General features: G+C 47.4%; 1 protein-coding gene across 1 annotated transcript in view; it reads left to right on the top strand.

The window, feature by feature from the left end:
- The first annotated feature begins 6,113 nt into the window (after positions 1-6,113).
- Positions 6,114-23,122, top strand: part of spega (striated muscle enriched protein kinase a) — a 363,062-nt gene continuing 346,053 nt past the window's right edge. The window contains 2 exon segments of the mRNA XM_080199291.1: positions 6,114-6,205; positions 8,073-8,513. Coding sequence (XP_080055417.1) covers positions 8,084-8,513 — 430 coding nt within the window. The 5' untranslated portion in view covers positions 6,114-6,205; positions 8,073-8,083.

The following is a 23,122-nucleotide window of genomic DNA, read 5'->3' on the forward strand; positions in this document are numbered from 1 at the left end:
AAAGAAAGACAATAAAGAAATGAGATGTCAAGAACAGTAAAAAATTAAATAAAATGAAAACAAAGGGATGGAGGTGAGGGAGAGCCAATCATCTGAAGTTGTCGAATTCGATGTTGAGATAACGGGCCCTATTTTACCGTTTTGATTCTGGGCGGACTTGAAACTGCGAGTGTTTCAGATCTGAATTTTAGACCCGTTCTCAGGTGCTCCCATACACGCTCTGCCTGAAAAAATAGCAGCAATTCCAGATCATGCTGCAGGAGCCTGTGGGTGGGGTTTAACTCTCCCGAAATCCTGCAGCTCCGATCGGAGCCTCCAGCTGCGCATGTGCAGAAAAAACAGTAAAATGCTCCCTTGCTGCATTGCTCCCGGGGGCCCTACAGACATTGCCCCACCACCACAACATAACTGTCCCCCTTATACCCCCCATCCCCCCAGTCCCCGAAAAGATCGCAGCCCCCTTACCCTCCCCCCACCCCCCACCCTCACTGATTGCACGCAGAGTGGCAGTGGACCCCCCATTTCTCCCCCACCCCCCCATTTCTCCCCCCACCCCCCCATTTCTCCCCCCACCCCCCTATTTCTCCCCCCACCCCCCATTTCTCCCCCACCCCCATTTCTCCCCCAACCCCCATCACAGAGCCATCTTACCCACCTCCCTGCCCCCTCACCAGAGAGCCACCCCCCAAACACCGATCTGAGTCAGGGAGCCATTGGAAGCTCTAAAGTTACCTCCTCCGAGGGTGGAGCACCGAAATCAGACCTTCCTGAACCATGTCTGTTTCTCACCAAATCTGGACAGGTGAACGCGGTTGTAAAGGGGAAATGCCTGTAAGTATGGGCATCCAGCTTATTAGAAACATAGAAAAACTACAGCACAATACAGGCCCTTCAGCCCACAAGGTTGTGCCGAACATGTCCCTACCTTAGAGATTACTAGGCTTACCTATAACCCTCTAAGACCCTATCGAATCCGCCTCCACCACCGTTGCCGGCAGCCCATTCCACCCACCCACCACCCTCTGAGTGAAAAACTTACCCCTGGCACCTCCTCTGTACCTACTCCCCAGCACCTTAAACCTGTGTCCTCTTGTACCAACCGTTTCAGCCCTGGGAAAAAGCCTCTGACTCTCCACTCGATCAATACCTCTCGACATCTTATCAGGTCACACCTCATCCTTCGTCTCTCCAGGGAGAAAAGACCTCGCTCCCTCAACCTATCCTCATAAGGCATGCCACCCAATCCGACACCCAAAAGAAATAAAAGGTCAAGAACAGTAAAAAATCAAATAAAATGAAAACGAAGGGGTGGAGATGAAGGAGAGCCAATCATCTGAAGCTGTTGAATTTGATGTTGAGATAACGGGCCCTATTTTACCGTTTTGATTCTGGGCGGACTTGAAACTGGGAGTGTTTCAGATCCGAATTTTAGACCCATTGATGTCACGCCCGTTTCGGCATGGTGCCTATGGTGGCCATTTTAGGCTCTTGGTAAAGGGGGAACAGGTGTGGAGGTGGTCGCGGATCGTGCTACTCACCTCACACCTGGTTTTACCATGATTCTGTGCCCAAAAACGGGCGCGACCTGTCGGTAAAATTGGGCCCCACATGTCCCAATGCATGGAGGTAGTTTTGAGCAATTAGCATCTTGATGTTGGGCTGATTGGCTTGGGAGCAGATGTTTCCGCTGGCCCACCTTTCTTGCTGCTGCATTTGGAGTTCCTGCTGATGGGTACTTCTCCAGTGTCCTCCAGTGTTTTGAGGTGCTGCTGACTGTTGTCCTTGTATCTGAAGTGTATAAGATACAGAGATCTCAACCTTCCTGTGAGCCATAACCTCAGTCTCTGGTTCGATCCTGGTCCACTAATATGTTTTCTCCTCAGTTAGCTGAAGGCTGAATTGGCACATTGATGACAAATTCATCATTGTCGCCAATGTTTGTCTTCATCGAAAGGAGGCTCCCAAGTTGTGGAAAATGCTCCACGTTTTAATTACTGTATCTCCAGAACGACACAGGTTTCTGACATGTAACATTTATCTGTAACCAGCAGAGGGCAATACTGGCCTGTGCGATATACAAAAAAGTTTCAATCAAGACTTGTGACGGGCGGATATTCATAGGTAGATACTGACAGGGGTCAGTATTGAAATGCTTGCTTTCCTGATATTTATTAAGACATAGATCTTGGCGTGCAGGGGACGGAGGGAAAATTTAGCACAGCCATTACACCCTAACCAGTGCATCTTTTGGACTGTGGGAGGAAGCCAGAGCACCTGGAGGAAACCCACACAGACACGGGGAGAATGTGCAAACTCCACACAGACAGTGACCCAAGCCGGGAATCAAACCTGGGTCCCTGGAACCGTGAAGCAGCAATGTTAACCCACTGTGCTACCATTTGGAACATGAGGGCTTTAGATGTTTCACTCCAGCTATTGTCGTGAAGTTAGAGATTTAAAGTTATACAAAAAAAACTAGTAAAATGCTAAGAGTTGTAACGTTGGATGGTTTTGTTAAAAAAGGTGGTGTTTTCTGTATTGAAGAGATGCAGGGCCATGCGGTACACAGAGTGAAACATTATATCGCGAGGCTAGGCAGAAATACTGCCAAGACAAATGGCTGTTTCTGAGCTTTGCCCAATCAGTTGCCACACTTCCAGAAGGATATGGAGACTTTGGAGAGAGTACAGAAAAGATATACCGGGATGGGCATTAGTTATGAGGAGATGTTGGAGAAACTTGGTGGGTCCTCATTGTTGTGATGGAGGTTGAGGGGAGACCTGATAGGAGTCTACAGGATTATGAGAGGCACGGACAGAGTGGATAGTCGGAAGCTTTTTCCCCAGGGTGGAAGAGTCAATTACGAGGGGCAAGGTTTAAAGGAGATGTACGAGGCAGATTGTTTACACAGAGTGTGGTGGGTGCCTGGAACTCACTGCCAGGGAGGTAGTGGAATTAGATCGATAGTGAGTTTTAATGGGTGTTTTGACAAGTACATGAATAGGATGGGAATAGAGGGATATGGTCCCCGGAAGGGTAGGGGCTTTTAGTTCAGATGGGCAGCATGGTCAGTGCAGGCTTGGAGGGCCGAAGGGCCTGTTCCTGTGCTGGAATTTTCCTTGTTGTTTGTTCAGTTTAAACTAGGTGTTTGAATAACAGCAGCCTATCAGATTTGAATTTGATGTTTTGATAATCTGTAAACCAATCCTACTGCAGGGATTTTGGTATATCATCAGGGGTTTAAAAGCTCCCAGCACCAGACACAGCCAGCAACTGCCTCTGCCAGTGTAACAGCCATATTTATGTCTTAAAAGAAAGCCTCATCTTGATAGTGAAGACAGAAGAAGTCAGTAAAGAAGACAGAAGATGACAAACCTGGTTGTAATTTTGAGACTGACTAAAAAATCTGTTGTATTTGTTAATAAGTAGGAATTGTAATTATCTAAACAGCATTCCATTAGAATATCATTTTATTCAGTTTGTTAAGAGTTTAGTTAACCTGTTGACTGTTAGATAAATTCAGTGTTACTTGTTGCTTTACAGAGAGAGTCACAGGGAGTTATTTTGATTTAAACACTAGAAGTTGCTGAAGTTCAGATAATCCCCCTTCTCACACACTTTACAGATTATAAAGAGAGGTATTTCTCTTTGAGTGGTTGTGTTAGTTCTCAGAGAGGAGATTAACCTCCCTCTGCATAACACAATGATTCCAGTGACCCACTAGGAAGCTTTCATCAAACAAAGTTTATTTAGGAACACAGTTAACATACAATAGGAAAAAATAGCATCACTTTTACCCCTTACAGGAACTAACCATGACTCAGTTTAAGCTAGCTATCCAGGATATTCCAAGTCAAACAATATCTCTCAAACCTACACCCCCTTCTAGACCTGGCACAGAAAGCAAGTATGTTCACATGATGCCAGATCTTCAGCTTCTTAACACTTGCTGCGAATTGGTCCTTCAAATGTTGGATTAAATCTCTGAGACTTCCCTGTTCTGGAACTTTCCGCACTCCTCTGGAGAGTGGGATGTTAGTGTCCCTTTAAGAACATGACTTCTGCACTCACTGCTTCAGTGATGTCATTGTTGCTGGCTTTTATCGCTACTTAAATGGCTTAAATAGGGATTGTTTGTGTTTACTCTGGGATTAGCTTTATGATCCTGTATTGTTAGGAGGATGGTCAAGTTTTTGGGTAGTTTTTTTTTCATTTTCAGTTTCAGTTTTAGAAGGGACAGCAAGCTAACAATAAGTGTTTTCCCTCTCTCCCTGTTGCTTTGAAAATTCTGTTGGTTAGCTGGAAACAAGGTCTTGTTTTCCTGAAGGGTGAGAACCTGCTGTTGTTGGGGGGCTGGACCAGACTGTCTCTGATGCTTTGGGAAGCTGCCTTGTCTTCAAACTGTTCGGAGGGTATCCAGAGACTTCAACCAAAGGACCCAATTTCCACTATCACGAGAACAGTAGACTTTGCGGTATTGAATCTGTTTAAAGGGTTATGTCTATGGCGAAGGTTTTGGTTTGATTGGAACACATTAGAGGTCAACCCTTGTTGAGGGTTAATACATTATAGTGATTGTTTTGTTTCTTGTTTGTAATTGATAAAAGTTCTTGCTAATTTTCTATCTGTACATGTTAACTATATTCTTAATTAGACTTTGTTTGATAAAAGCTCCCTAGTGGGTCATTTGAATCATACCCAAAGTGAAGCCATCACTCTTATCACCTTCAAGATGCAAAACTTGTGATTCAGGCGCGCATTGTAAAACACGTTGAGTTTCTGACCTGAACCATAACAAGACAGAGAGACAGAGACACTGCCTGCCTCCACCAGCTTCTAGCTCGCAACTCACAGACAGCAAAATGGGATGGCACGGTGGTGCAGTGGTTAGCACTGCTGCCTCACAGCGCCAGGGACCCAGGTTCAATTCCTGGCCTGGGTCACCACCGTCTGTGTGGGGTCTGCACGCTCTCCCTGTGTCTGAGTGGGTTTCCTCCCACACTCTGATGATGTGCAGGTTAGGTGAATTGGCCGTGCTAAATTGCCGGTTCACGTCAGAGGGATGAGTCGGGTAAATGCACGGGGATAGGGCCTGGGTGGGATTGTGGTCAGTGCAGACGCGATGGGCTGAATGGCCTCCTTCTGCACTGTAGGGATTCTACGATGATTCTCACATCCCCACCTGTTCCCCTCATCCCATTTTTATGAGAAATATATCCATCTCCTCCTTGGATCCATTCAGTGATTCAGACCCCACTGCACTCTGGGGCAGCAAGTTCCACAAACTCGCCCCCCCCCCGTGAGACGTAGATCCCCTCCACCTCAGCTTTAAACCTCCCGCTTCTCAGCCTATACCTGTGACCACTTGTTGGGGATTGCCCCACAGGGGGAAACACTTACTTCACCTTTCCATTATCAATCCCTTCTGGAATGTTACGTCCCTCGATCAGATCCCCTCTCTTCGTTACTCTGAACTCCAGCGAGGGCGAGCCCAGGCTGGCTAATCTCTCCTCGTGGCATTAGATTGTCAGAAGGAAGTCCCTCCGTGTCGAGGGATTAGCTGAAAGACGTGCGTTAGATTCCTGGCCATTAAACAGCTCCATTCACGTTTATCCACTGGAGGGTGAAGGAGATAGACCTTGATCTTTTTTTTTGTGTCCAGTGTCACCCTCCCCACCCCCACCCCCTCCCTCCCTATCAGTGGCTGATCCAGAGGGATGAATGTGGGATATTCAGAGAGGGTTGTGACTGATGTGGAACAGCTGTTGGTTCGGAGGCGAGTGACAGGACAGAGAGAGAGAGAGAGAGAGAGAGAGAGGGAGAGAGGACAAGGCTGGCGACTCGTGGGATAATCATCTATCCCCTGTAGAGAGTCAGCCATGGCCAGGGCATAAGGGTCAGGTCACCTCCAACCTATCCCCCACTCGACAACTCCTACCACAGCCGAATCCAGGGGAGAGGAGGTTGGCAGCGGAGTGGGAGAAATCTCTGGAGCTTCGCTGGGGGATCTCTAGAGACAGCGAGTGATCAGCGGCTGGAACCTGCTAAGTTTTTTTTATTGCTGGCTCGAAGCGCTCGTTCTCCACAGATTTCTGCACCCCCCCCCCCCCCCCCCCACCCTCCCCTCAGAAAGCAGCACCTCCCCAAAATACCTTTCTACCTGGACAATCCTGAGGGAAGGCGGTTTTCTTTGGAAAAAGTTGAGGTAGGCTAACTTTATTCACTCATGCTAGAAGTTTGTAGGAACCTTTTTTTTTGTCGAAATGTGAAGTGGTTTAGATATCAGGGATTCTTTTGTAAATGTTCTTTGCCAGAAATGTCACCTCCCCCCAACTTTCCCCCATGCTAAATTCTCCCCCAGTGTCACCCCAACAGGCGCCAGAGTGTGGCAACTCGGGGAGCTTCACAGTAACTTCATTGCAGTGTTAACGTCAGCCAACTTGTGACACTAATAAATAACCTTTAAACTTGACACTCCTCTGTGTTTGATTTAGTGAGACAATTAAAGGTTTTTCCTCACTCCCTCCTGCTCCAATCCTCTGCAGCAAAAGTTTGTCAAACTAAACAAAAACTTTTGAAAAGTTTTTCAGGTTAATTTGGATTGGATTATCCCTGCCTTCCCCTCGTCCCTTTCTCTACCTGGCCCCATTCTTTATTCAAATCAGTAGCAACGGGACAGGAACGTGCTGCAAAAGATGGGCTGACGCGGTGGCACAGCGGGTTAGCACTGCTGCCTCACAGCGCCAGGGGCCTGGGTTCGATCCCTGGCTCGGGTCACTGTCCGTGTGGACTCTGCACGTTCTCCCTGTGCCTGCGTGGGTTTCCTCTGGGTGCTCCGGTTTCCTCCCACAGTCCAAAGATATGCAGGATTAGGTTGATTGGCCATGCTAAATTGCCCCGTGGTGTTCCAAGGTGTGTAGGTCAGGGGGATTAGCAGGATAATTGCATGGGGTTACAGGGATAGGTGGTATCCCTGGTAAGATGCTCTGTCGGAGAGTCGATGCAGACTCGATGGTTTGAACTTTTCTAATCCATTCACGGGACATGGCTGTCGCTGGCTGGACCAGTATTTATTGCCCATCCCTCGTTGCCCGAGGGCAGTTGAGAGTCAGCCACATTGCTGTGGCTCTGGACTCACATGTAGGCCAGACCAAGTAAGGATGGCGGATTTCCTTCCCTAAAGTGAACCAGATGGGATTTTCCAGCAATGGTTTCATGGTCATGGTCACAGGGCACTGGTGAGGCCGCAGCTGGAGTACTGTGTGCACTTTTGGTCACCACATTTGCGTAAGGATATATTGGCCTTGGATGGAGTGCAGAGGAGGTTCACTAGGCTGATACCGGAGATGAGGGGGTTAGCCTATGAAGAGAGACTAAGTAGACTGGGTCTGTACTCGTTGGAGTTTAGAAGGATGAGGGGGGATCTTACAGAGACGTATAAGATAATGAAGGGGATGGATAGGGTAGAGGTAGAGAGATTCTTCCCGCTTAGAAAGGACAGTAGGACTAGAGGGCACAGCCTCAAGATAAGGGGGGGGGGGGGGGGCGCAGTTTAGATCAGAGTTGAGGAGGAACTTCTTCACTCAAAGAGGGGTGAATCTCTGGAATTCTCTGCCCGTTGAAGTGTTGGAGGCTACCTCACTAAATATATTTAAGTCACGGGTAGATAGGTTTCTGATAGATAAGGGAATTAAGGGTTATGGGGAGAAAGCGGGAAAGTGGAACTGATCCACTTCAGATCAGCCATGATCTTATTGAATGGCGGGGCAGGCTCGAAGGGCGAGATGGCCTACTCCTGCTTCTATTTCTTATGTCATCAGTAGATACTTAATTCCAGATATTTTTTATTGAATTTCAATTCCACCTCTTGCCATGGTGGGATTTGAACCTGGGTCCCCAGGACATCAGCTGAGTTTCTGGATTAATAGTCTAGCGACAATCCCACTAGGCTGTCGCTTCCCCTGAATGATCTCCTCCGCACTGTAGGGGTTCTAGGTGTAAAGGTGGGTTTATTGGGTTGGTTTAGCTTTGTCCGTTGTCTCTCTGGCTTTATCTCCTTGTGTTTTGCTCAGGTGTTTTCATTATGCACACCGTCCAGACCACCTTAACCCTGAAGAAACGTGACGATGAGGCCGCTCGCAGTTCCTCGCAGGCCCAAGGAAGGGTCGGGCGGGCAGACGTGCCACCTGCTGTGCCCCCAAAGAGAGCCAGAGTCCACGGAGACCCGACCCTGGCCGAGCCCTCCCAGCCCCCTGCCTTTCTCCGGAAGCTGAAGAACGCGGCCATCGGCACCGGTTGCGACATTCGGCTGAAGGTGGCAGTGACCGGGTGCCCTGTGCCCACCCTGGCCTGGTTCAAGAACAACCGCTGCCTGGTCCAGGACAGCGAGGAGTACGGAGCGCTGTGGATCCGGGATTGCAAGCCCACAGACGCCGGAGTCTACACCTGCATCGCGCGGAACCGTCTGGGAGAATCCCGCACGTCAGCAGTGCTGGCTGTTCTGGAGTTGGAAGGTAGGAAAGATTCCCACTCGAGGGAGAGGTTGGATGGACAGGGAGAGCAAACTAAGGTTATATTCCCTGGAATTTGAAAGCTTGAATGTTGAATCGATTGGAGAAGTGGAAGGGATAGGGAATCAATGGAGGAAAAGAATTCTCGGAGGTTGTGGAGTCTTGGATCAACAGGAAGATTGAAACAATTAGAACTCTAAATGAAATCAGTATACGCTTCTTCACACAGTGAGTGTGGAGGGTCACACTCTCTCACACAATGGGGGACTCTCTCACACAATGGGGGACTCTCTCACACAATGGGGGACTCTCTCACACAATGGGGGACTCTCTCACGCAATGGGGGACTCTCTCACGCAATGGGGGACTCTCTCACGCAATGGGGGACTCTCTCACACAATGGGGGACTCTCTCACACAATGGGGGACTCTCTCACACAATGGGGGACTCTCTCACACAATGGGGGACTCTCTCACACAATGGGGGACTCTCTCACAAACTGGGGGACTCTCACACAGTGGGGCTCCCTCTCACGCAATGGCTGAACAGTAAAGGAATTAAGGGTTATGGTGAGCGGGCGGGTAAGTGGAGCTGAGTTCACGGAGAGATCAGACGTGATCTTATTGAATGACGGAGCAGGATCGAGGGGCCAGATGGCCGACTCCTGCTCCTAGTTCTTACGTTTATGCTAGACTGATTCTTAATTTGAAATCTGCAATTGATAGACTTTTCTCAGAGTTGTAATCACTTTTTGGGGGTCGCAGTAGAACGAGGGGTGGGGGGGAGGGGGGGTGGTGGTGATGCGGGGTGGGGGCTGGTGCACATCGTTCTTCCTGAGCAATTCCAATGGAGTTAGTGTCAGTTCCGAGGGATCCAGACAAACAGATTGGAGCTGAGCTATATCTGGATCCGGAATACCGTGCGCAGGTTTGGTCTCCATGTTTAAGGAAGGATATTCTGGCACTGGGGGTGGTACAGTGAAGGTTCTCCGGGTGCTCTGGTTTCCGCACACATCGGAAAGATGTGCTGTCAGGCTGATTGGTGTAACAAATTGTCCCTAAATTAGTTTTCCCTCAATGTGGAATGCCATAAACGTAGTCATGGATGGAGGGGGGGGGCTGATAATGTTAAAATGGCAGTGTGGGCTCGTTGGGCCGAAGGGGCCTGTTTCCCGGGCTGTTTTTGTTCTTTGATTGGCCCCTGGTATAAGGGGGGGGGGGGCGTGTCCTATGATGAGAAAGTTGAGTTTATATTTTCTGGAGTTTCGAAGAATGAGAGGCGACCTCAGTGAAAGGCACAAGATCCTGAAGGGTTTGACGGGGTGGAGACTGAGAGATTCTTACCCCCCTTGGCCGGGGAATCTGAAACACGGGAGCGGGACACAGTCTCAGGATAAGGGGGGGGTCGAACATTTGGGAATGAGATGAGGAGAGATGCCTTCACTCAAGGGGTTGTGAACCTCTGGAATTCTCTCCCCCGGAGCATAGCGGATGCTCCCGCATTTCAGGATGGGATGGCCAGAGTTTTGGTCTCTGGGGGAATTCAGGAATATGGGGTGGGAGACCGGAGCTGTGATCCATGACGGCTTCGAGTGGGGGAGAAATCTCAACATCAGTATTGTTTATTCCAGCTTCTAGTTCTTGTGTTTTAATGCTACGTTCTTCCGAGAGAGCAGGGAAATGGGACAGACTGGATAGCACTCTCACACAGCCAGAACAGGCATGAGGGGCCAAATGGCCTTCCCCCCTTCTGTACTGATACTACATCTTACTCTAGTGTGAATGTCGAGGGCCATTGCCTGACTTCCGCAGTGATAGAGCTGGAAAAGGGTCAGATTATCCAGAATAACTGCTTCCTCGTGACTATCCTCCTCCCTATCTCTGTAACCTCCTCCAGCACCAAAACAGCCCCCAGGTACCCACTAAACTCCTTCAACTCTTGCTCATCTCAATTTTCCATCTCTTCACAAGGGGTGGGGAATGGTGGGGGGGGGGAGCTGCCCCTTAGGCTGCCTGGGCCCTGAGGCCCTGGACTTCCGTCCCTTGAACTCTTTACTCCTGTCCCATCCTCTAAGACATTCCTTCAAACCTTTCCCTTTGACCAAGCTTTTGGCCGCCTCTTCTAATGGCTGGAACTTTCCAGAACTTCCCGCCATTAGGATTTTCCGGTTCTTTTCACTAGCAGGAATTTTCCAGTCCTTTCCACCATTAGGATTTTCCAGTCCTTCCCACTAGCAGGATCTTCCAATTCGGCCAAAGGCATCGGGACAGGCGAGCCACTCAAAATGTCACAGATGTCGGCGGGACTGGAAGATCCCACCAATGGCCATTGGTAACCCTTTTCCACTGCTGGAAAACACTCTGCAGGGGAGTGCGGAGCTGGAAAACACCCCCGATATCTCTTTGTGTGACCCAGTGTGCAATTTACATCTCGGGTTGCCGACTGTGTTTAAATGTTTTAGCTGGAGTTTTCATCACGTGACTTGTACCCCCCCCCCCGCCCCCTCTGCCCCCACTCTCCCACCCCCCCCACCCCAGCCATTACTTGGCCAACACATCCGTCCGTGTGACGCATGGTGTTCCTACACCAATCGGAAAGCAGAAAGACTCATTACCCAATTGATGATGCTTGATTGTCAGCCAATCAGCATCTTCCCCTCCATCTTCAATATTTTTGGTAACAAGAAACATTCCAATGGAAGTTAAAAACAATCCTTGTTAATGTCCCGATGGTTCTTCCCATGGTTCCAGTAGTGTCCTGGAGATTAATCTTCAAATCCAGGAGACTCCAGGCCAATCCTGCTGGGTTGACAACCCCTACTTATGTCTAACAATTGCTCCCCTGAAACACTCAAGGATGTGCACGGTTCTAGATCAATGTATTTTTGTTAGACATAGAGAGTATGTGAGGAGAATCGGAAACTGAGAGTTTATAATTCCCAGTTATTGCATAACGCGCTGTCTGTGTGGAGTCTGCACGTTCTCCCCATGTCTGCGTGGGTTTTCTCCGGGTGCTCTGGTTTCCTCCCACAGTCCGAAAGATGTGCGGGTTAGGCGGATTGGCTGCAGTAAATTGTCCCCTAGTGTCTAAATAACATGCAGGGGGCTTAGTGGGATAAATATGTGGGATAGAGTCATGGTAAGATACTCTTTCTTTGCTTTGATTTTTTATTGTCACATGTATTAACATACAGTGAAAAGCATTGTTTCTTGCACGCTATCCAGACAAAGCATACCGTTCATAGAGAAGGAAAGGAGAGAGTGCAGAATGTAGTGTCACAGTCATAGCTAGGGTGTAGAGAAAGATCAGCTTAATGCGAGGTAGGTCCATTCAAAAGTCTGACAGCAGCAGGGAAGAAGCTGCTCTTGAGTCGGTTGGTACGGGACCTCAGACTTTTGTATCTTTTTCCTGACAGAAGAAGGTGGAAGAGAGACTGTCCGAGATGCATGGGGTCCTTAATTATGCTGGTCGCTTTTCCAAGGCAGCGGGAAGTGTAGACAGAGTCAGTGGATGGGAGGCTGGTTTATGTGAAGGATTGGGCTACATTCATGACCTTTTGTAGTTCCTTGCGGTCTTGGGCAGAGCAGGAGCCCAGACCAATCTGTGATACAACCAGAAAGAATGCTTTCTATGGGGCATCTGTAAAAGTTGGTGAAAGTTGTAGTGGACATGCCAAATTTCCTTAGTCTTCTGAGAAAGTAGAAGCATTGGTGGGCTTTCTTAACTATAGTGTCGGCATGGGGGGACGTGGACAGGTTGTTGGTGATCTGGACACCTAGAACTTGAAGCTCTCGACCATTTCTACTTCATCCCCATTGATGTAGACTCTCTCTTATGGAGAATTGGTGAAGACTCAATGGGCTGAATAGCCGCCTCCTGCATTGGGGGAGTTCTGTGGGATTCTATGATAATTGGGAGTGTGTTACAAGCCTCAAGTATAAGATATTTCTCATCTGTTCTTGGGGTTTGTTTGAACCAGACTTGGCCATGTTGAGTGTCTATTCTTTGTTCCTCTGGCAGTTTGCTGTATTTCTCGCAGTTGGGTACAGAGTTTGAGACGGGAGTCACTCGGATCTCTCCTCTGAAGAACACTTGTGAACTGGGTGTGTTTTTATTCAGTCATTTTGATCTTTTTTTGCCCTAGTTTCTGTTCACAAGTTGAGGGTGGGATTTGAACTGACAAAACGGGGTTTGTTAAAGTTACTGGGATAGGGTCTGACATCACGTTAACAATGATCTCAACAGGTCTGGGAACCGAAAGGGAGGAAGAGGATTTATTTTATTCATTCGTGGGACATGGGCATCGCTGGCCAGCATTTATTGCCCATCCCTAGTTGCCCTCATTCAGAGGGCAATTGAGAGTCAGCCACATTGCTGTGGCTCTAGAGTCACATGTAGGCCAGACCGGGTAAGGATGGCAGATTTCCTTCCCTAAAGGACATTAGTGACCCAGATGGGTTTTTACGGCAATGGTTTCACGCTCATCGGTAGATTCTTAATTCCTGATATTTTTTATTGAATTCAGATTCCATCGTCTGCCATGGTGGTATTTGAACCCGGGTCCCCAGAACGTTACTGGAGTTTCTAGGTCAATAATCTAGAGATCTTACCACTAGGCCATTGCCTCCCCCATTTGTGTCATTATCACATTGCTGTTTGTGGGATCTTGCTGTTACAAGAAAGCTCTGGGTGGGGGAGGGAGAGACCCCACTCACAGGAGTGCCGTTCTGGGAGACAACACCTCAGGAAGGAGATACCAGCCTTGGAGAGGGCACAGCATAGATTCCCCAGAAGTATTCCATGGCTGAAAGGGTTAAATTATCAGCTCAATTTCACAGCTAGGCCCGTAATCCCTCAAGTACGAAACATGAAGGGGTGGGCATCAAACGCTGGCCTTGTCGGCGATGCCCTGGAGATTGGGGTGGGGGGAAGTGGAGTCATGGGACGGTCATGAGTCTATGGGACTCTGTCCCCAGAGAGTGGGGGTGGGGGCTGGGTCATTGGATATTTTTGAGGCAGGGGTAACTGTGTTCTTGATTAATGAGGGAGCCAAAGGTCTCAGTCTAAGAATAAAGAGGAAAGACATTCAGATCTGAGATGAGGAAGAACTTCTTCACTTTGAGAATTGTGGCACAGAATTGAGATGGGCGGCATGTTGGCACAGTGGGTTAGCACTGCTGCTTCACAGCGCCGGGGACCCGAGTTCAATTCCTGGCTTGGGTCACTGTCTGTGCGGACTTTGCACATTCTCCCCGTGTCTGCGTGGGTTTCCTCCGGGTGCTCCGGTTTCCTCCCACAGTCCAAAGACATGCTGGTTGGATGCACTGACCCAAACTAGCGTCAGAATGAGGTGACTAGGGGAATTCCATTGCAGTGTTAATATAAGCCTTACTTGTGACTAATAAATAAACTTGGGAACCTGTGGGAAATGGGATCCCTCCACAGTGGTAACAGTGTGTGAACCATCGAGAAGATGCATTGCAGCAACTCACCAAGGCTCCTTAGGCAGCACCTTCCAAACCCATGACCACTACCATCTAGAAGGACAGGAGCAGCAGATACCTGGGAACACCCCCACCTGGAGGGTCCCCTCCAAGTCATTCACCATCCTGGAAATATCCTGGAAAGTTGTAAACTTGTGGAATTCTCTAGCACAGGAGGCTATTGGGGCCAGTTTGTTAGATATGTTGAAGGGGCAGCTGGACGCTTCAATGAGACTCAGGCTGTTCAGAGGCGAAGACAGGAAACATCTCACCACAGAGAGCAGAGTGGAAATCTGGAACTTTCTCTCTCGACAAGCCGCTGGAAAGGTCAACGCTGAGGTCATCAGATTCTTGCTTCATTCGTTCACGGGAGGTGGGTGTCGCTGGCCAGGCCAGCACTTATTGCCCATCCCTGATTGCCCCTTGAGAAGATGGTGGTGAACCGCCTTCTTGAACTGTTGCAATCCCTGCGGTGTAGGTACACCCATAGTGCTGTTAGGGAGGAAGTTCCAGGATCTTGACCCAGTGAAGGAATGGCCTATATATTTCCAGGGTGGTGGCGTTCCCAGGTATCTGCTGGCCTTCTAAGTGGTTATGTGTTTGGAAGGTGATGTCTGAGGAACCTTAGTGAGTTGCTGCAGTGCATCTTGGAGATGGTACACAGGGCTGTCACTGTGGAGGGATCCCATTTCCCAACCTCAGTCCGTAACTGTTTCAAGTGCTCATCTAAATGTTGTGAGGGGTTCCTGCCTTTACCCCTGTTTCAGGCAGTGAGTTCCAGATTCCCATCACCCACTGGTGAAAAAGTTTTTCCTCCAAATCCCCTTGAAATCTCCTGCTCCTTAACTTAAATCTCTGCCCCCTGGTTATTGAACTCTCTACTAATGAGAAAAGTTTCTTCCTATCCACCTTATCTATATTCCTCATAATCTTGTACACCTTGATTTCCCCCCTCTCCCCCTTCTCTGCTCCCAAGGAGAACAGCCCAGGTTGCAACCTGCAGTTTGACTAGGAGGTTTCAATTATATTATACTGATGGATGAACAGGTGTTTGCACTATGCAACAGTTGATACTCTACCTGGTAACCCAATGATGTATTTGTCTGGTCCTGATATGTCGGTAGATTGACGATGTTGTAATGAGGAGTGTTTTCCGCTGACACAGTGGTTGGCACTGCAGCCTCACAGCGCCAGAGACCCAGATTCAATTCCTGGCTTGAGTCACTCACTGTCTGTGTGGAGTTTGCACATTCTCCCTGTGTCTGCGTGGGTTTCCTCCGGGTACTCCAGTTTCCTCCCACACTCCGAAAGGTGTGCTGGTTAGGATGCATTGACCTGAACAGGCGGTGGAGTGTGGCGATTAGGGGAATTTCACAGTAACTTCATTGCCGTGTTAATGTCAGCCTTACTTGTGAGTAATAAATCAGCTTTAAAACTTTTCCGTGGGAGCAACTTGTGTTTTAAGGATATTGCTCAATTTCGATTCAGAAAGAATTGAATTTACATAACGCCTTCCACATCCTCAGAATGACCCAGAATACCTTACAGTCATCTCAGTATTTTGTTAAAGCTCATACTTGTTCATGGGATGGGTGCGTGTTACTAGGAATGTTTTAATCACCCTGGCTGCCTGGAGAAGGTGGTGAGGTTCCATCTTCTCCAATACAAGAGAGTGTCTCAGTTAGTCATTTCAGAGGGCAGTTGAGAGTGGATCACATTGCTGTGACTCTGGAGTCACATGTAGGCCAGACCAGTTAAGGATGGCAGATTTCTTTCCCTAAAGGACATTAGTGACCCAGATGGGTTTTTCAAACAAAAAAGTCTGAGGCCACGTACCAACCAACTCAAGAACAGCTTCTTCCCTGCTGACTTTTGAATGGACTTACCTTGCATTAAGTTGATCTTTATACCCTAGCTATCACTGTAACACTGCATTTAACGTCTGTGGTAGGTAAAATGTTAGAATCTGTCATTAAGGAGGAAATTGCGAGGCATCTTGAAGCGAATTGCTTGATAGAGCAGACGCAGCACGGTTTCATTAAAGGGAAGTCGTGTCTGACAAATTTACTGGAGTTCTATGAGGATGTGTCTAGTGCGGTGGATAGAGGAGAGCCGGTGGATGTGGTCTTTCTAGATTTTCAGAAGGCGTTTGACAAAGTGCCTCACAAGAGGTTATTGCAGAAGGTCGAGGGACATGGAGTTGGGGGTAGGGTGTTAGCGTGGATAGAGGATTGGTTGTCAAATAGGAGGCAGAGAGTGGGGGTCAACGGGTGCTATTCGGATTGGCGGATGGTGACTAGTGGAGTGCCCCAGGGGTCGGTGCTGGGGCCTCAGCTTTTTACCATTTATATAGATGATCTGGAGGAGGGAACTGAGTGTAGGGTGTCGAAATTTGCTGATGACACCAAGATTGGTGGAACGGCAAATTGTGCGGAGGGTGTGGAGAGTCTGCAGAAGGATCTAGATAGGCTGGGCGAATGGGCCAGGAAATGGCAAATGGAATTTAATGTTGGCAAGTGTGAGGTGGTCCACTTTGGTAGGAAGAATGGTAGGAAGGACTATTACTTACGGGGCGAAAAACTGCAGCAGGCGACGGTGCAGAGGGACCTCGGGGTCCTTGTGCATGAGTCGCAAAAACCCAGCTTGCAGGTGCAGCAGGTGGTCAGGAAGGCGAATGGGATGCTGGCCTTCATAGCGAGGGGGATTGAATATAAAAGTAGGGAGGTCTTGCTGCAGCTGTATAGGGCATTGGTGAGGCCGCAGCTGGAGTACTGTGTGCAGTTTTGGGCGCCGCACCTGCGCAAAGATATTTTGGCCTTGGAGGGAGTGCAAGGAGGTTTACTAGGCTGATACCGGAGTTGAGGGGGTTGAGCTATGAGGAGAGGCTGAATAAACTGGGCTTGTACTCGTTAGAGTTTAGAAGAATGAGGGGAGATCTCATTGAGACGTATAAGATGATGAATGGGATGGATAGGATAGAGGTGGAAAGACTCTTCCCGCTCAAAAAAGACAGTAGGACTAGGGGGCACAGCCTCAAGATAAAAGGGGGGCGGTTTAGAACGGAGTTGAGGAGGAACTTCTTCACTCAAAGGGTGGTGAATCTCTGGAATTCTCTGCCCGTTGAAGTGGTGGAGGCTGCCTCGCTAAATATTTTTAAGACGCGGGTTGATGGGTTTTTGATAGGAGAGGGGATTAAGGGTTATGGGGAGAGGGCGGGAATGTGGAACTGAGCAGCGACAGATCAGCCATGATCTTATTGAATGGCGGGGCAGGCTCGAAGGGCTGGATGGCCTACTCCTGCTCCTATTTCTTATGTTCTTATGTTCTTATGTATGCTTTGTCTGTATCGCGCACAAGAAACAATACTTTATACTAATATGTGACAATAATAAACCAAATCAAAATCAAACAATCGACAGCAATTTCATGGTCATCAGTTGATCCTTAATTCCAGATTTTTTTATTGAATTCAAAGTGATAGTTTCATGGCCCCCATCACTGAGACTAGCTTTATATTCCAGATTTATTAATTATTGGGACTTAACTCCCCCAAGGCTGTGGTGTGATTTGATCTCTCGTCTCTGCAAAACCAGCCTCTGAGTTAATAGTCCAGGAAAATAATCACAATGCTACCATTTCCCCATTTTTTTGGGGGGAATGGCAGCCACTGTCGTAATGTAGGAAATGCAGTAGCTAATGTGTGCACAGCAAGCTCCCACAAACGGCAATGTTTGATTTGATTTATTATTGTCACAAGTATTAACATGCAGTGAAAAATATTGTTTCTTGCGCACTATACAGACAAAGCACACCATTCATAGAGAAGGAAAGGAGAGAGTGCAGAATGTAGTGTTACAGTCATAGCTAGGGTGTAGAGAAAGATCAACTTAGTATAAGGTAAGTCCATTCAAAAGTCTGACCACAGCAGGGAAGAAGCTGTTCTTGAGTCGGTTGGTATGTGACCTCAGACTTTTGTATCTTTTTTCTGATGGAAGAGGGTGGAAGAGAGAATGTCCGGGGTGCGTGGGGTCCTTAATTTTGCTGACTGCTTTGGTGAGGCAGGGGAAAATGTAGACGGAGGCAATGGGTGAGAAGCGGGTTTGCGTGATGGATTGGGCTACATTCACAACCTTTTGTGTTTCCTTGTGGTCTTGGGCAGAGGAGGACGAAAGAGAGAGCAATAGAGAGAAGAGAAAAAAAAAAGCGAGTGAGAGAGAGAGAGGTTGAGCATGAATATGGCACGTGGAGCAATGTGATAATGACCTAGATAAATGCCTTTTATTACAATGTCGATTGAGGGATGTATGTTCCCCTGATGATCTTCGAATGGCACCCTCAGGTCACTCTCAGCACACATCCAGTCTCTCATCAACAAGACATGCAGCACTCCCTCAGTACTGTCCTGAGCAAATCTCTGGAGTGGGATCTGCAACCTCCTGATGCAAAGATACGAGGACAGAACTCGAAGTCACTGCCGGCAACGTTAACAGAATGTTCCGGGGAGATTCTCTCCTGTTCCTGAACCGGCATGCCCTCTCCCATTGTAAAATGGAGACTTCCCTGTTGCCTGGGTGGGTGGCTGGGGACAGGAGTGGGAGGGATGGTCAGATCTGGTCCGTGAGAGACGCTTGGTTAAAGGAATGTTTACCAAGAACAGAATATATTAACTGTAAATCCCTGGAGGTGGTTGACTTGTAGGCGAGTGCCTGGTATGTGTAAGCAGAGAGGTTTATTGCTGTATCTCACTGTCACACACACACAGCACCGCGGGATGGAAATGTTTCTTTGCTCTGTTATTTCCCATGTATTTATTTTTGTATCGGATCAATTTCCCTGAACCTGACTGTGCACATTTCTCCCTGTGAAGCAACGCCACATTCATGCTCAGCCTTGCGCTCCCTCTCTCTCTCTCTCGCTTTTTTCCCTGCTCTCTATTGCTCTCTCTTTCACTCTGTCTCTCAATCTTTCGCCTCTCTCTTTGGGTCACTCTTTTTCTCTCTCCCTTTCCTCTCTGTCATTCTGTCTATCTTCCACACTCCATGTTCCTCTCTCTCTCTCTCTCTCTGACCCTCCATCCATGCTCAGTTCTCGGTCTCTCTTGATTTCTGTCTCTCATTCTTTCTAAAACTTACGCATTGTCCAATATCTCCCTCCTTTCTCCCTCCCTCTCTGTCGCTATCTCTGTCCACCCCTTCGCACTCTCTGTTGGCCTCTCTCTCTCACCTCTGTTCTGTTTCAGTTGCTCTTTTTCTCATTCCATTTCTTGCTCACTCACACACTCTCTTTGGCTCTTTCTTCCTTTCATTCTCAGACTCTCTCAGCCTTTTACTCAGACTCTCAGTTTCTATCTCTCTCTCTCTCAGGAGTTGGGACGTCTTGTTGAAGTTGTGCAAGACATTGGTAAGGCCACACTTGGAATACTGTGTACAGTTCTGGTCACCCTATTATAGAAAGGATATTATTAAATTAGAAAGTGTGCAGAGAAGATTTACTAGGATGCTACTGGGACTTGATGGATTGAGTTATAAGGAGAGTTCAGATACACGGGGACTTTTTTCTCTGGAGCGTAGGAGGCTGAGGGGTGATCTTATAGAGGTCTATAAAATAACGAGGGGCACAGATCAGCTAGATAGTCAATATCTTTTCCCAAAGGTAGGGGAGTCTAAAACTAGAGGGCAAAGGTTTAAGGTGAGAGGGGAGAGATACAGAAGTGCTCAGAGGGGCAATTTTTTCACCCAGAGGGTGGTGAGTGTCTGGAACAAGCTGCCAGAGGTAGCAGTAGAAGCAGGTACAATTTTGTCTTTTAAAAAGCATTTAGATAGTTAGATGGGTGTGATGGGTATAGAGGGATATGGGTCAAATGCGGGCAATTGGGACAAGCTTAGGGGTTTAAAAAAAAAGGCAGCGTGGACAAGTTGGGCCAAAGGGCCTGTTTCCATCATAATCTCTCCAGATTTAAGCTTAAGTTTATTTTTTAGTGTCGTAAGTAGGCTTATATTAACACTGCAATGAAGTTACTGTGAAAATCCCCGAGTCACCACACTCCGCGCCTGCTTGGGTTACACTGAGGGAGAATTTAGCATGGCCCATACACTCTAACCAGGATGGTTTCCGGACTGTTGGAAGAACCTGGAGCGCCCGGAGGAACCCATGCAGTCACGGGGAGAAGGTGCAGACTCCACACAGACAGTGATCCAAGCTGTGGATTGAATTTGGGTCACATCACCCATCTCATCCCCCCCCTGCCCGCCTCCGCCCCGCAACATCTTCATCTGTTGCAGTTTACCCTCTGATTTCAGCTTCTCTGCCCTTTGGCCATTCACACCTTCTATTCTCTCTATGGGCTGCCATTAGCAGCCTTTCTCCTGGTTTCTCTGGCTGTGACTCATCTTTCATTCCCTCCCCCTGCAGTATAAATATCTCCCACTTTCTCTGCCTTTTGACTTTGACAAAGAGTCATCTGGACTCGAAACGTCAGCTCTTTTCCCTCCCTACAGATGCTGCCAGACCTGCCGAGATTTTCCAGCATTTTCTCTTCTGGTAAATAGTTGGAGATGAACTCTCCATTCACCTGACGAAGGGGCTAACCCGAAAGCTTGCGAGTATATTATCAAATAAATAGGTTGGACTAAAACCTGGTGTTGTCAGACTTTTTACTGTAAATAGTTGGAGAGCCAGCACTGATCCCTGTCGCACTCCACTAGTTACAACTTGATCATCTAAAGGCCCATTCATCCCTACCCTCTGCTTCCTGTTAACTAGTCAACCCTTTAACCTTGCTAATGTGTTACCCTGTACAACATGATCTCAGATATTGTGTAGTAACGTCTGACGTGGCACCTTGTGGAAAACCTTCTCAAAATCCAAGTACACCTCTCTACAGGTGGACACTTTGCTCGTTACTTCCTCAAAAAACTCTAATACTTTATTTAAACGTAATTTCTCTTTCATAAAACCAACTCTGACTCTGCCTGACCGCATCATGATTTCCTAAGTATCTGCTACGACCCCTTCAATAATGGATTTTGACAATTTTCCTGTGACTAACTGGCCTGTAGTTTCCTGCTTTCTTGAATAAAGTTGTGACATTCCCTATTTTCCAATCCACGGGGACGTTTCCAGGATCTCAGGAATTAAGGAAGATTCTAACCAATGTTCCTACTATCTCTGCAGCCACCGCTTCCGAGACCCTAGGATACAGGTCACCTGCTCCCGGGGACTTGTCAGCCTTTAGACCTCACAGCGTTCCCAGCACCTTCTCCCAATGGATGGTGATTGTTTTAAATTCTCCCTCCATTTCCTCTCTAACGTTTTCAAGTATCTTTGGAAAGTTTCTCAATTAAAGACAGACACAAAATCCCCATTCAAGGTCTCTGCCAGTTCCTTATTTTCCATTATCAATTCCCTAAACTCTAGGGAACACCGGCTTTAGTTATTCTCTTCCTATTTAAATATTTGTAGAAACTCTCACTGCCTGTGTTTATGTTTCTAATCAGCTTTCTTTCCTACTCTGCTTTCTCTGTATTTATTTTTTAGTCATTCTTTGTTTATTCTTAGAATCTGACCAATCTCCTATCCTAACACTGACCTCAGCAGATTTCCTTCAGTTTGATACAATCCTAAAATTCTTCCCTTAGATTCCTTCTGAAAGAGTCTATCTTTCGTACTGAGATAAATTTTTGCTGAGAATTATTAAATATCTCTGCAAAAGTCTGCCACTGAATCTCTACTATCTTATCTTTCGATCGAATTTTCCCGATTCATTTTAGCTAGCTTTCATATCCTTGTCATGAACTTTATTTAGACGCAAAACATTAGTCTTAGACCCACCCTTCTCACCTTCAAACTGAATGTGAAATTCCATCATACCGTGATCACAGTCACCTCAAGGCTCATTTATCATGAGGTTATTGATGAATCCTGTCCCATTGCTCATTACCAGGCCTAGAATAGCCTGTTCCCCGGTTGGTTCTAGAACATACCACTCTGAGAAATCGTCCCTCACACAATATATCAACTAATTTTTCAGTCTACCTTTGCCAATCTGATTCACCCAATGTAGATGGAGGTCAGATTCTCCTATGATTATTGCGGTATCTTTCTTACATGTTGCATCTGTTTCTTTCAGTGTACGGTATAAATACTGTGAGGAGGCCCATAAACTAGTCCCAGAAGTGACCTTTCCAACTTTTTAATTCTATCCAAACTGTTTGTACATCTTACTCTTTCGAGCTAAGGTCTAATCACTGAACTAACGACATCCTTAATTAACAGAGTTACCCACCACCTTCAAACTGTTAAACACCCTTCGAAATTCATGTTCCCAGCCTTGCTCACCCTGCAGCCATGTCTCTGTAATGACTATGATGTAGAGATGCCGGTGTTGGATTGGGTTGGGCACAGTAAGAAGTCTCACAACACCAGGTTAAAGTCCCACAGGTTTATTTGGCAGCACCAGCGGTCTCAAGCTCCCTCATCAGGTTAGTGAGGATTTGTGTTCACAAACAGGTCATATAAAGACACAAACTCAATTCACAAGATAATGGTTGGAATGTGAGTCTTTACAGCTAATCAAGTCTTAAAGGTACAGACAATGTGAGTGGACAGAGGGTTAAGCGCAGGTTAAAGAGATGTGTATTGTCAGGACAGTTAGTGAGATTTTGCAAACCCAGGCAAGTCATCGGGGTTACAGAGAGTGCGACATGAACCCAAGATCCCTGTTGAGGCCGTCCTCATGTGTGCAGAACTTGGCTATCAGTCTCTGCTCAGCGACTCTGCGCTGTCGTGAAGGCCGCCTTGGAGAACGCTTTGGTAGGAGTTTGTGTCTTTATATGTCCTGTTTGTGAACACAAGTCCTCACTCACCTGAAGAAGGAACTTGAGACTCCGAAAGCTGGTGCTGCCAAATAAACCTGTTGGACTTTAACCTTGTGTGTGAGACTTCTTACTGTGACCATCAGGTCACAGATATTTATTTCTACCTGTACTAATAATTCATTGATTTTATTATGAATTCTGCTTGCATTCCAATACAGACTCCTTTAACTCTGCCTTTTAGAGTTAGAATTATAGAGATGTACAGCATGGAGACAGGCCCTTCGGCCCAACTTGTCCATGCTGACCAAGTTTC

This window comes from Carcharhinus amblyrhynchos, chromosome 11 (genome assembly GCF_965287045.1).
Source record: "Carcharhinus amblyrhynchos chromosome 11, sCarAmb.v2.hapA, whole genome shotgun sequence".
NCBI classification, from domain to species: domain Eukaryota; kingdom Metazoa; phylum Chordata; class Chondrichthyes; order Carcharhiniformes; family Carcharhinidae; genus Carcharhinus; species Carcharhinus amblyrhynchos.